The 15,555-nt window shown below is 31.2% G+C and overlaps 1 protein-coding gene across 2 annotated transcripts; it reads left to right on the plus strand.

The window, feature by feature from the left end:
• Window positions 1-5,963: 5,963 nt before the first annotated feature.
• Window positions 5,964-10,521, plus strand: LOC131846406 (uncharacterized). Of its 2 annotated transcripts, none has more exons than XM_059195689.1 (2): window positions 5,964-6,090; window positions 9,358-10,521. In XM_059195689.1, the coding sequence occupies exons 1-2, from the start codon at window positions 6,064-6,066 to the stop codon at window positions 9,712-9,714; spliced, it is 384 nt and encodes a 127-aa protein (XP_059051672.1). In that variant the 5' UTR covers window positions 5,964-6,063; the 3' UTR covers window positions 9,715-10,521. The 2 variants fall into 2 exon arrangements, with proteins under 2 accessions (XP_059051672.1, XP_059051673.1); XM_059195690.1 differs by lacking the exon at window positions 5,964-6,090 and adding an exon at window positions 6,600-6,646 and having other exon boundaries at window positions 9,358-10,517.
• The last annotated feature ends 5,034 nt before the right edge of the window (window positions 10,522-15,555 follow it).

Consider the following 15,555-nt stretch of genomic DNA (forward strand, 5'->3'; position numbering starts at 1 on the left):
GTTAGCGCAGGTAAATGCATCATATCATTATCATTCATTAAAAAAATATAACTCTCTCCCATAAAATGTAGTGGTTTGGTTTGTGCGGCTACTGATTCCGTGTGATAACTTTACTAAACTGAAAGTATACTTCGTTCTACTTTCCTAGCACGTGGCAGTAAGACCTTGAACCAGATCCAAATATTGCCCGTCACGTGATTTCTCAGTTTATGACGAGATCGTAAATATTGGAATGTGCATTTTAGGGTAAGTTTTAATTACGTAGTTTAATTGTGCAAGTTGATATTTTACAATACTTACTATGGAATCGTGTATGCCTGGCGTCTCTATATTAAATGTAACCATTGTATATTGTATTACTCATCACAACAGATCGATATTATAACTGATTGTAGTGTACTCGTTTACCACGCTGCTTTATATAAGATATATAATATATGTACAGAACTGTATTTGTACTGTGTTTTGATGCTTTAAATTATAGTCATAGAAAGCAGATAGTCATTTATCATAGCATGTAATACTAGTAATTGGAAATTTGTTGAGAGAATTAACAATATTATTGATATTATACCTAATACTATACCCAGTAATGACGGCCTCGGTGGTGTAGTGGTTTAGCACACCGCTTTACTTCCGATAGTCGCGAATTATATCCCTCTCATGGTACAAACATTTGCAGTCATGAGTATAATTGTTTGTATCGGTCTGGGTGTTTTCTATGTATACTCTAATAAAAATATCTAAGTATAAATATCAGTTGTCTAGTATTTTATATATACATATTTATGACTCAAGCTCTGTTTACCTTGGCACTAGATGACGCTGTGTGAGTTGTCTAGGGTTATTATTGTTGTTATTAATAATAATATCACACTACAGCAACTTCGAAGTCTCGAAAACTGAGTAGGTAAATCCTGAATTCGTTACTATGACGCTTTTTGATCTGATTTCTTGCAGGTGGATGCTCCATTCCAGATTTATCCCGAAATAATGAAATTTTTATTTAATATATCAAGAGTACTTAGTAATGTAAGAACAGTAAAGTACAATTTACTTACGGTAAATAAAGTGAACTACATAGATTGTTAACATTGTTGACTTGTAAGTCTAGGCTAACAAGTTTCTAGGATTAGATATTACAAACTATATTATATTATAAGAGAGGTGTGCCTTAATCGGAAATAACATTGTTAAGACTGAAGGCGATCTACTAATCCACTTAATTGGAAATACATCGATCTGTTTACTTATGAGTTAACTATTCGAAGAAACATATTAATAGAATGTTTCCTTTAAGAACAAGTAAATTGGAAATTTATTCCTAGAGTCATGGGTAATACTAGTCATTTATAACTAGAGTTACCCACGACTTTGTCTGCACAAACTTTCAACCTCTATTTCATCCCCATCCGGATAGGTTATGAGATAAAATATAGCCTCTGTCCATCCTCGTGATACAATCAATCTTCGTGGTTAATTTCGTTACAATCCATTTAGCCACTTAGCCTTTAAAAATAAAACAAACAGACAGAAATACACACTTTATATTACAAACTTTTTAACAAAATTAACGGCTTCGCACTTCTATGAAAGTTAGATTATTATTATAGACAGGTAGCACAAATTATCACGGAATAAAACTTACTCGTATTTGATGAAATGAAACTCATTATAAATGCGGTTTTAATTGTTCCAGCTGAAAATAGAAATACCGCTCATAGAAATGGAAGGAATTCCTTTTTCATCTTTATCTGTATTAATTATTCCATTTCCTTTCTAATAAATGGAATAATGAATATACTAGATATTGATACTAGAGATTTCATAGATATTGTTGCTCCATATCTAGCTACTATTTTTAATAAATGTATTGATAATGGGACTTTTCCACAATTAATGAAATTTAGCAAATTAATCCCACTATTTAAATCAGGAGATAAATTTGAGCCAGGGAACTATAGACCTATATCTATTTTGCCAGTTCTAAGTAAGGTGTTTGAAAAGATAATGTTAAATCAAATGTTACAACACTTCAGGGATAACCGACTGCTTCACAGTCAACAATATGGTTTCACCGCCGGCAAGTCTACCACTGACGCAGGTGTAGCGCTGATAACACATATTTTCCAATCATGGGAGAAGTCACAGGATGCACTCGGAGTTTTTTGTGACCTATCAAAGGCATTTGATTGCGTGGATCATAAAACACTTTTGTACAAGCTCGAACATTATGGTATAAAAGATAATGATCTAAAATTAATGAGAACTTATTTAGAGGATAGGGTCCAAACTGTAGATATTGACGGTATAAAATCTAAGGGAGCTAATATTGGGATGGGCGTTCCACAAGGGTCAATCTTAGGCCCCTTTCTCTTTTTAATTTACATAAATGACCTTCCCTTTATGGTAGAGAAAATTGCAGATATAGTGCTGTTTGCGGATGATACTTCGTTAGTGTTTAAAATTGGACGTCAAACTAATCAATTAGACGATGTAAATTGTGCTATGTCTGCTATATTAAATTGGTTTACATGTAATAACCTATTATTAAATTCCAGCAAAACAAAGTGTATAAAATTTACACTTCCTAATGTAAGACCAATAAATACACAGTTATTGCTTAATGACGAAATAGTAAATTTTGTTAATGATACAGTTTTTTTAGGTATAACAGTGGACTCGAAATTACAATGGGGGCCCCATATTTCAAAATTGGCCAATAGACTCAGTTCAGCTGCATATGCAATTAGAAGAATTAGGCAATTAACAGACGTGGCGACGGCTAAACTTGTATACTTTAGTTATTTCCATAGCATTATGTCATATGGTATACTACTGTGGGGTAAAGCAGCCGATATAAATACTATATTTATTTTACAAAAGAGAGCCATACGTTCTATTTATGGTATGGGTTCAAGAGAGTCATTACGTCAGTGTTTTAAAGACTCAAATATCCTCACCGTTACTTCACAATACATTTATGAGAATATCATGTATACGCGGAAGAATTTAGACAGTTTTAGAAAACTTAAAGACTGTACAAATAGAAACTTACGCAATAGAAATAAGCTAATTTTACCTAAATGCCGCCTGCACAAAGTCAGTAATTCATTCTATGGTAATTGCGTAAGATTTTATAATAAACTGCCAGAATCTGCACTAAATCTGACAGAGAGGCAATTCAAATCTTATATTAAACAATTTTTATGTAAGAAAGCCTATTACAGGATAGACGAATTCATAGAAGACAACATATCAAGTAAATAATTAGTTTATTAGCATACAACGTTATAATTTGTTTATCTCATTGCTTTCTTGATTCAATTATTTTAGAAATATGAAAGCGTAGCGGGTTTTGTATTAATTGCCGCATGCATTCTTATGTGAAATGTGAATACTATAAACATCAGATGGCAATTGTGAGTAGCTATGACGTGGTCTGGTGTTTTGAGTAGTCATGCTCACTAAAATGTCCAGACTTGTGGCGGCGTGGTGGGCCGGGTCATTGGGCTCCCTAAAATATGGTCGAGCGCAGTGATGGCTGGCTCATCCGTCATACTCGTGAACGGGTGCTGCTTGTAGGGACTGGTCTGCTCTAATCACTATGACTGATTTCCTCTTATTAATTGTTTAACCAGTTGGTTATGTATTCAATATTTTTTTCTTTTTGAGTATTTAATTGAATTAGTGCTAATCGGTGGTTTGTATTCACACACTTAAACTTAAATTGTAAGTAAGAATAAATTATTTAAAAGAGCAACACACAAGTTTCTTGCTTGTTCTTCTTGTGATGAGACAGCATTCCGAATGAGCGGTAGATTAAAAAAAAAAAAAATGTTATGACTATTCAAAAGTGCTTCAATGTAAGTTTATTTGAATAAATGATTTTCTATTCTATTCTATTCTACTATGTTCTGTTTCGGTTTGAAGGTACGTCTATACTATAGATGTCTTCATAACAATGTCCTGAATAAACATTAACGTATAAGAAGTATATATATCGACATCACAGAAGACCGAAGAGCTGGCAGCTACCTCGGACAAAGAATTAGTCTAGTCATTCAAAGAAGGAACGCTGCCAGTACCTTCGGAACTTTGCCTAAAGGGACGCCTATTAATAATATATTTTTGTTATTATATTATATTTTTAAGCTTTTTAATTTTAGGTTCTTTGTTGTACAACTAAGTTATGTAAATAAAGAAGTATAAAATGTAGTATAATAACTATACATACAACTGCATCTATTAGATCTGTGGAAAACCGTCTATGTCCATGATTACTGTTCTTGTACGGATATCACAGTATCATGTGATATTTGTGATACCGCTCATGCGTTGATAAATAGATGACTAAGATATCATGCCTGCATACCCTATAATTTCACTGTCTTATATCATTATCAGTCAAAATATGCTTATTCATTCAATTTGGTCAGAGAGGTATTCATTCATTTGCATTGGTGCAACGTCTATCTTGACTAAGCTACAGAACTTATTTATTAATGTCAAATCCCTCCAGTACTAAAATTTATTCTGTCATCTTATACTTATGAATCCTGTTAATATTTTTCAATGTAAATTTTATTTACGCATTACAAATCGATGTTTAGATGGAGTGTGAAGTATTCGGAGATGTGTTGACACTTGGCTCTACTGACATGTGTTGACATGTCCATTATATACAGTTGCGACATGTTGCTAAAAGTTGTTCAGTGGTCTAAGTGTGATCTAATCCCTTGATAATTACACAGGGGACTACAATCTCAGACTTTAAGGTAGAACATTAGTTCAATTTAGAAAGTTTTATTTGTTCGATATTAAAGCGATAATGTGTATAACGGCCTCAACTGAGGTTTTAGTCGTTTTACAACTAACTTCCGATGGCCGTGTATATTATTCCCGTACAATACAGACATTTGTATGTATTTAGGGATATGAAAAAATCATCTTATTAATATTATAAATGCGAAAGTTTGTGAGTATAGATGGATGTTTGTTACTCTTTCATGTAAAAACTATTGAACGGATTTTAATGAAACTTTACAGCAATACATAAGAATGACATATAGACTGTAAATTTCACGCGGGTGAAACCGCGGGCACAGCTTGTATAATATAACAATAATTAAAGTATTTCTGTCTGTTGTTTTGTACCCATGGTAAAATCTTTGCTTAATTTCGGACAACTCATAAAGCGCTGTGTAGAGCGCTGCATGAGTTGTCCTGGATTGTTCTTACTGATTCGTATACACATTTTAAATTGAACTAGCCATGATTGCTACTCATATGAAGGGTACACTCGCAACCGGAACTAAGTAAGAACAGAGTCCGGACGACAAGGTGATCTACTGGTCTATTTGTCAACGGTGTTATTCAGAAACAAGGAAGGTATGTACACATATATTTAAGTATACATTTGTATATAGAACTCATAACTACGCCAAGGTGTAAGGGCACAAATCGACGAGGTTGTTTGCGACGTAACTTGGAGCATTACGTGATAAATTAACGTTCCATTTCATGACAATTAATCAAAATGTCTTTTTATACAGTATATTAATTTAATGTAGGTATTTAGTGTTAATTGTGAATAAATAATTTCCCGTTCCACTGTTAATATTAAATAAAATACGAAAAAAAAGTGTACCGAACCTCTTCTTAAATAATTATGGAAATACTGATTCTTATAAATATTTTTATACGCAGTGCAGAGGTCATTGTCTGCATATATAATGATTGTTTTTAATAGTCATCTTCACAATATATTGACGCAGATGAAATATACTGACTGACCGCTAAGATATTTTATTCTCCACCATTCTTATTAAATTTTGGTCACTGTTTAGATTATATCGTCCTTCAAATTCAGGGTTAAAATGTTAAAATATAAAAGTCCTGTATTAAATAGAAACATAAATTATATTTCACACAAAATTTATTTTTTAATAGTTTGACTGGCGGCATATATTCTAAAACATATTTTTTTGTATAGATCTGATTAATTGTAATCTAGTCAAATCGAATCATCTTTATGCGCCAATTATTTTTTGTATAATTGAAATGCCAACCAAGCTGATGGCCTCCCTGGTAAGTATCTAGTAACCGTCGCCTATATACATAAACAACATTACATTACTTGACCATGTGATGCTGGTCATCCTACTCATGAGTTGTAATTCCAGACTACTAAGATATTTTTCCTCTTGCATCCTGTAATTTCATTGCCTTATTTCAACCCTTTAAACGAAACATAGGTTACAAATTTATAATACAACGTGCTTGGCGACTGAAATAGGTGAGACTGAGGTACTCAAGACGACTTTTTAGAAAGGCTACTTCAGTAAAATATTTATTGTTTTGCTTACTTATTAATTATAATTAGTATTGATATATTTTTTATTTTATCTAATAATATGGTTATGTAAATTATGACATATGAAGATCAATGTTTCAAAATCGTGACTTTGAATTCGAAAAAATAATATAATCCCTATCATCAATTTCGAATGAGGTTATCCCGGAAGCTTGCACAGAAGGTTATTCGCGCCGCAAAGGCTATATATTCGTTGTATTGTATGCGCCCGCGCAGTGACCGACTCAACGCGCCAGTGTATTGCGTTGTGACCGTGAAAAGTTTTTTAACGTAAGTGACGCATGTTACAAAATATGTGTGTGCGTGTGTACGTGCTTTTGTTATGAAATAATTATTTCAAATGTCGAAAATTTTAAATGCGCGGGAGAATTTTTTAGTGTTGGCTCATGTAGTGTAGTGATTATGGTTGGTACTTATAGCAATAGTTCACGATCACCAAAAAAATTATAGATATCCTATTTAAAAAATAAATAGGTAAACTATTAAATTAGGGTACAAGAATTTGAAAACGTAAATATTATATGTCCTTAAGTATTTTGATGCAAATCTAACATTAACAAAGATAGAGACATACTTTGGAACTTACCCTTACTTCAATTAAGTTCTTGATTTTCCTTCCTATAAGGCATATAAGTATGTACGATTTATCTAAAGTAAAGAAATTATTAGCAATTTCTTTATGAAATTGTAGTAACTTAAAGCAGGAAAGATAGTTTAACTGATATCTAGTAAAAGAATGTTTATCTGCTTTTACTGCACCGATCACTGTATATATAGTTTTAAAATTTCAATACATATATTTAATAGTATTCAATATTCTTTTTCTAAGATTATATATATGTATATATACCTAATGAATAGTTTCAAATATTATAGATAACTAGCTGTCCTGGCAAACGTTGTTTTGCCTTAAAATAAAAAAAAAAATTTAGGAGTGGACTACCCCTGACATTTAGGGGGATGAAATATAGATGTTGGCCGATTCTCAGACCTACTCAATACGCTCACAAAATTTCATGAGAATCGGTCAAGCCGTTTCGGAGGAGTATGGGAACGAAAACTGTGACACAAGAATTTTATATATAAGATTTATCAAATTTGTGTTGTGTTATCTATACTACGATTTAATTAAAGCCGTTGCACTATTTTTTATATAGAAAATTTAAACTTTGTAAAAAAGCACGTTTCTTTCATTTAATCATAAGACTCTCAATGGAAAAATTTGCATATTGTCTTATTTCAACGATCTATATATATAAGGATCGTCTTTAAAATCTTTTCTCTAAGAAAAGAACGCTTACTGCACTGTGCTCCAGAATTAGATTCCATTCAACATTTCCTAGACATTAAATCCTGCATACTTCCCTTGTAGGATATTCTTGTTCGTAACGTAGTTGTTATAACTGACGTTCTTTGTTCGGATATATTTTTATTGAAGCGTGCATGACAGAAATTCTTGTAATTTCTTTTAATACATGTATAAGTTGTTTTAGTCAAAGAGTTTTATTAAATGACTTTGTACATAATAAATTATGAAACGCTTATTAAACATACGGTATTGTGAATTTCAGTTATTTATATAACAAACTTAGAGATATATTAAAAATAATAGGTATTTATAATTGGGTTACGGGTAATTTTGTTGATTATTAGTGAATGAAAGCAAAGTATGTAGTAATCTAGGATAATCTCTGACATAGAGAATATTATAACCGCTAATATTACTTTAGTGGTTATATAATTAGTACTATAGACGTATTATATGTAAATATGATACAATTTCGTATATCTAATATTATTTATTTATTGATAGAAATATCCTTAATAAATGTAAAGTATTTAAAAAACGATTTATACAAAACGTACAAGGTTTTGTGTTAACCGCCCTTTAAAACCGACGGCCTCGGTGCTCTAGCAGTTCTCTAGCACATCGCTTACTTCCGATGATCACAGGTTCGATTCGTCGCATGGTACAAACATTTGTAATCATGAGTATGATTGTTGGTATCGGCCTGGGTAATTTCTGTGTATATTATATATGTATTTACAAAATAAAATTCAAAGTATTTATATCAGTTGTGTAGTTAGATTTTTTTGTCTAAATTAATTAATGCTACTACACCTGGAATTCCTTTATTACCATAATAATATATACCATAGTATATGATAAACACCAAATGTTAATTAGTTAGGTGTACCTAATATACTATTTATTTTTATTTACAATCTGATTGGTGGTTCTAATTATATTAGACAAAAATAATTTCTAAATTAAGAATGAATTATGCTTAACTTATATTAAATATTCTTTGAATATTTCCAAAACCTTCAAAGAGCAAACTTTGGTTTCAAATTAATATCAAAGATTCATGATAATTTTGGTTTAACTTCAAATTTGTTGAGGCATTCATTTTAATATGTATCTTTATTTTGCTTATTAAATGTTAATAAAAGTACCATGAATAATATATATAGATATATATATATATATATATATATATATATATATATATATATATATATATATATATATATAACTTTGTTGTACAAATTTTAGACTAGTTGATACGAAATAGTCAAGATAAGTTTTAAATTACATTTTCTAGAGCATATTTAGAATTGCTATTATAATCTTAGTAATGTGATATTATTTTAAAATACAGATATTATGAATATTAAATATATAATGTGTAGTCATTCAAATATCAAGCCTTAAATATGTTTATTGGGTAAGAGGTAACCAGAAGAAATACCTAATACGTTAGACAAGAGCAGGAAAACTTTATTTCCAATTTTCCTGCCATATAACTTATAACCAAGCTTCCGCGCCAGAGAATTGATAATATGGTTGTGTGCTCTTCCAATAAAGATAGATCTTATTGCTTAGACTAGTTGTTAAACAAATCTACCGACAGCGAATCGATTCCTATTACCTGCAAGAAGGATGTGTGCAATATTTAAGTTATATATATATTTTTCAGATCAACATGCGTTATCTGATCATCGCTACTGCATTTTTGGCGGTGGTGCAAGCCAGGCCTGGATTGATTTTCACCCAACCCTTGCAGCCTATTGGCGTTGAATACGCCCATGATTCAATACCAGCAATTAGAGCCCATCCAGCAGTGGAACTTAATGCAGCTAGTGAAGCTTTACTACCACGCGATTTGTTGAAATCCAGCGATTTCTACGATAACCCATTAATCGCTTCTGGTCTGGCGAAGGAGTCGTGGTTCACCAATAAAGAAATGCAAGTCGTGGAAAGAGAGGCCGAGAAAATTCCACGGCAGAAAATTTATAATATCGTCAAGAGTGCCGGTTTCTTAGATAGCCATTAATATATTAATATTATTTAGTTTAGAATTACTTTCATAAACGAAGATCCACATGAATTTACTTTGTTTATTTCTTTTATTAGACACTATTTCTTCAATAGGATACATGAACTATTAGTGTTGTAAATATTTTTCGTATAATTTTAAGTAATTATAATTTAGAGTGTTATGGCCTAATGGTACATATCCTTATTGAGATCGAAAGTTCGCTAGTGCGATTAAAAAATCTTTATATTAATTTCCGATGGACTCTCCGGTGATGGAAACACCGATAACAAACCACATAAATCGGATAGACGGCGGTAGACTCGCCCCCTGCCACGTCACGGATTCCAATATACCCAACGAAATGTGGGCATGTCAAGTATTCGTTCGTCGACATATTGACAGTTGACTATGCTTCTGACCATCCCATCTGGGATGGCGGTCGTGAAGGTATATTATTTTAATATGTATAAGTATTATAAATATCGTCACCTTGTATACCTAATATAATTCTGTTAGCTTAACATTTTTACTTTGTGTCTCTAAGTCATAACTTACAATGTAACGAAACGAATATAACCTTTAAATGAGTAATTGTATATAACTATCATTAATTATAAGTGTTTTGATAAGTAATGCATTAAGTGTATGTAAATAAGAGTTGGTTTAAATTATGCGCGTAATTTAATTTGTAAACCGGTTTTTCTATTTATCTTTATTTAGGAATAATATTTTTGTACAAGAATTTAGTTTATTATTTACTTATATTTTTAAATTAAAACTATTAGTATATTAATACCACTGTGATCTCGAACAATAAGTACATTAAGTAAGTTATTGTTCAATTGTTATTATTAAAAAGAAACAATTGTTTTTGATAAAAAATATGTTTTTTAAATTATATTTTCCTTGTCACAATTGCTGCCATATTGCGATTTTTTGAAGCTTCTACCTCTTTTACACGTCACCCAACACTCATGGACTGGTTTTTGAACGAAATCTGAAAACAAATATGACATCTGTACTAATGTTTGGATGTTTGGGGCAAACTTCAGTACTAGTGATCCCATTTGGAAAATTCTTTTAGTATTATATAGCCTATTTATCAAGGAAAGCTATAAGCCAAATAACATCACGCTATAATCATAAAGAACGGAACAGCATGAAAAATGTTGCAGTAATGGGGAGAATATGATAGTGACAAAGTTAAGTGAGTCAGGCAACTAACAATAACATGAAATACACGATTGGTTTTGCTTATTGAGGTGTGGTGTGGTAAATGTTTTGCAAATGCAGTATTTACATACTACATAATTTTCTAAACTGACGGAAGACTTAACTTGTCCTAAGTGTCTTTAATAAACCTACTGCGATTAGTTTTAATTTTGAATAGGAAATGAAAATTAAAAAGACTAAAAACACGAATTTTGAGAATTTTTTAATATTATTAATATTGCTAATAATAATGACATCTCTAAAATTACATATATAAACTTAAATAATAAATAATATATATGAAGAATAAGTATATATTATAAAAAGTATAATACTAGTATTTTTTTAGTAAATAAATCTATACTAATATATATAGAGACCGGATTTTGTTATTAAAAAAGTAAACTCCGGAATCACTGCATTGATTTTAAAAATTCTATGTCGAAAATGTGCGGTGTGTGCAATACATATGTACATGTAGATTATATCTACAAAACTCATTAAGTTAAAATTACCCAACAAATCCAGAGTGGACCAGCAGGTAAGAAAAGTAAAAAAAAACATACTCATTACCAACTTGTAGAAAGTTCAAATTATTATGAATGGTACCTAATATAAATCATGCATCATCGGCGCCAGTGTAGGCGTTCTATTGGCCAGTAAGGTTCGATCTGCAAGTTATTTTTGGTCTACAGATACGTGTATCTACGGGGATACATTCTATGGGTCTTGGTAAATTGGTTTTCAATAAGACGAAGGAGTAGGATTTCACGAGAAGAGCTTAGGAGGCGATCCCTCTGAGTCAACACTAGATAAAGTTCGCGTGAGGGTATTTTCTTAAATATCAAAGGAATTCTGTTTTACTTATTTATAGCCCGTTTATTCAACGTGTTGGTATTTTAAAGAGAAAATGTCAGTAATCAAAGACTTAACAAGCGATGTATTTTTTTTAATTAGTGAAGTCTAAAGAGAAATGTATATTGGAAATTACGAAATTCGTGATATTTCTTTGTGAGACTTCGATCTTACAAAGGAATGTTCTTAATTTGACTGTTTTTATATTATCACTATAAATATTAAAAAAGTGATAATATATTAATATTTCTATCAATTATCGTCCAATTTTCAACTTTGATAAACCTGTCTCATTTCAACGCGAATCAGAACTACAAAAGACCTGAGTAGAAGTTTCAGCTCCTATCCATACCCTCAAACTGAAATAGTAATTAGGTAGTTCGAAAAAACACCGATATGTATAGTCCGTTTAGTTGGGAGATTTTCCGTATTTTTTTGATTATTGCATTATAATTGAAGACACATTTTATTTATTCACATCATACTAAGTGAGCTTTACAGTTTCTCAATATACTCACTTACAGAAGAAGAAGAAGGAAGATTATATATACATTAACTATAAGAAATACGTTTTTAAGTATACCTAAATAATCTATTGCTAACCAACGAAAATGCAGTAAATTAACAGGTATTATTAACACGTTAATATAAGCACCCCATCTTTATATACTATTTTAAAAGGGTGCTACGAAGTCCTTAGGACAATAATATATAAGCAATTGTAAAAGAATTTGATAGACGGACTATCAGATAATTCCACGCACGGTGTAAAGGGCTGATCACCATCTTGAAGGGTAGTGGAAATTTTGATTAGAGTTTGCTATTATGATGTAAGTGTCCACAGCAACCAACGTGCTAACAAAGGATTCTCGAAATTCCCAATAGATAACAAGTTCTTCATGTACAAAGCCGCTGTAGATGACATATATACCTATATACATGTATGTATAGTCTCATGAAGTATTGTTTAACTTGAAATTATACTATGAATTTAGATTATTACTTACTATAAAAATTTTGGCGTTCTATACAAATGCCAGGAGATATTATTAATGACGACTTTGCACAGAATCAACTAAGTATATATCTCACATATTTCTAATGCTGAGGATTTTACTTTATAAGGTGCTTTTGGGCTTGAATATTATTTCGTGACATATATGTAGAAATAAAATAATGCGCCGGCATGATACGTTAGTTCTCAGAAATGGCAATGTGTAGGAATATAGCTAACGGTTTTGATTTTCCATCAGGTGAGTCGTCAACATGTTTGCTATTCCAGCTATATACAAATTATGCTTAAATTTATTTTGTATAAACAATCTAAATTGGTCAATTTTTAGGGGAACGAAGTCCATGCAGACAAAGCTGAGGGTTAACAAATTATAAATGAACTTAAAATACTTGTAAGTACAGACTTATCTCCTCTATATATAAGCGTGGGAGGATAACCTTTTGGAAATATCAGACAAAGATTAATTATATTTCTTCTTTACTCGTAGCTATGAGCTATATTAATAAGAAACGATATACTTACATTTCAAATTCGTAGTTATTGGGGTTCCGTAATAAAAAAATAAAAATAAACACACAGTTACTACTACTGGTGATCCTTTCATTCAGATATATAAACGTTATATTGAAATAATTACTAACGAAATACTTAGAATTTCAAATAAAAATCAAGATAAAAAAAAGTGAGTAAGAGAGGATTGAAAATAGAAATAATAAAAATTTCGTTGCGTCACCACGCTGTATAGAATAGAATAGAATAGAATAGAAAATCATTTATTCAAATAAACTTACATTGAAGCACTTTTGAATAGTCATTACATTTTTTTTTAATCTACCGCTCGTTCGGAAAGCTGTCTCATCACAAGAAGAACGAGCAAGAAACTTGCGTGTTGCTCTTTTAAATAATTTTATTATTACTTTGCTGTTTTAGATGTGTCATATTATCATAGAGCAAGACGAAGTGTAATATGGCGTTGTCACGCCAACACTATGTTTAGGATGAAGTTTTCCTTTAAAAAATGCAAGGTGGTAGCTTAATAAACTTTCAAAATAGCCTATCAAATAGAAACAAACATACACAAATCAAATATTTCTTCTTTATATTATTAGTATAGGATTTTTAATGTAGACTGACGTATACCTTTTTTGCTATCACAATTGAATTCATGCATGTCGCAGGTATCAATGAAGGTTCTCATCTCGCCGCAGGAGTCGATCCCGCACACTGGCACTTGATCGTGGCGGCATATGTCCGCTATTTTACATTCTTCATCTAGCTATAATATATTGTTACCATAATTTATTCTAGTTTTAAACCCACAGATATAAAAATATATATTTACCAGCTACTTGCCCCGGCTTCGCACGGGTGTACATGTATTATACATATAAACCTTCCTCTTGAATCGCTCTATCTATTAAAAAAACCGCTTCAAAATCCGTTGCGTAGTTTTAAAGATTTAAGCATACATAGGGACGGACAAACAGCGACAGCGACTTTGTTTTGTACTATGTATCTAATGATAACAAAGAGGTATGTTTTTTATAATAAAATTATTATCAAGGCCTGCTCTACTACTAATTAAAATAAATTAGCAGTGCATGCCTTAATAACAATGATTGTATGAATCTATTACGGCTATGTTTATAAAAATAAATGTTTTTCCAAGCATTTGAAATGCAGTTTTCTGTAACTTAATGTAAGATTTTTCAATATAATACTATCTCACATTTCAGTTCCACTATCAAATTACATTAAGATTAAAACTGGTACAACTTAACTATCGCTCTTTTTCAAAACATACAACAGTCATAAATCAATGTGTTGGCAACATAAAAATCACTTCTCAGCATTCCTCACGATATTCTGTATATCATATACAGAATATCGTAAGGTAGGTATCAGAACTAAGCTGCTTATAGTTACTCCGGGTAAAACAACACATATGTGAGTATAGGAGAAATTATGAATATTTAAATAAGCACGCTAGTCTGGTTCCCCAGATTACCATAACCATAGCTGTGTACATCTACACAAATACAAAATTTTAGGTCTCTCTCTCTTTGTAGTATAGATAAGTTTATATAATAATTAAGTTTATCAAAATATCTTATCATTTTTTCCACTTACCTTAGTTCCATCAATGTGTGCGTAGGAGTTCTGAATTAATATTGATAAACCAATTATAATTATAAGACAGTTGATATTGGACATATTAATATAGTATACATTTGTATTATTTTATTCACATAATATTTTCTACTCTTAGCCTATCAAGTGCTATGTGATAAAAAATTCATAGGCATGTACGTTATATTCGATTTGAAAAGCTATAAAAGTGGTTTATTCATTCTTATTGTTTTGACTTACCTACAACGATATATTACATTTTAACACAAATATGATTATATTGTTTACGATGATGAAATGTTTTAGGAGAAACTTAAGATATCAGAAGGTCATAAATGTACTATAATTTTTATTTTAGTAGACTTTGTAAAAAGTTGTCTGTGTAGAATCTATTTTAGCCGCCAAGTATCATGACTCAAGCTGTGTATTGGTTGTGATAAGGTAGTGAAATTACAGCTTACAAGCATTAGCATTACAATGGTGCATTGTAATGAAACTGAATAGAAATGGATGATTGCTATTGTGAGCGTCTGTTCATGCAGGCACATGGATGATCGTTACTGTCGCCCATCAGCTAGTTCGCTAAAACATCACATTGTTTTTTGTGTGGTATTTTTTTACAAATGAAACGAAAATATATTATA

This window comes from Achroia grisella, unplaced genomic scaffold (genome assembly GCF_030625045.1).
Source record: "Achroia grisella isolate CSIRO2021 unplaced genomic scaffold, CSIRO_AGI_Agris_v1 utg511, whole genome shotgun sequence".
Classification (NCBI taxonomy): domain Eukaryota; kingdom Metazoa; phylum Arthropoda; class Insecta; order Lepidoptera; family Pyralidae; genus Achroia; species Achroia grisella.

What these genes read in the sequence shown, in the direction of transcription:
- LOC131846406 (XM_059195689.1), top strand. Translation starts at nt 6,064, where the DNA reads ATGCCAACCAAGCTGATGGCCTCCCTG. An exon ending in CCAAGCTGATGGCCTCCCTG is followed by an intron (nt 6,091 to 9,357) that starts GTAAGTATCTAG and finishes TATATTTTTCAG; the next exon opens with ATCAACATGCGTTATCTGAT.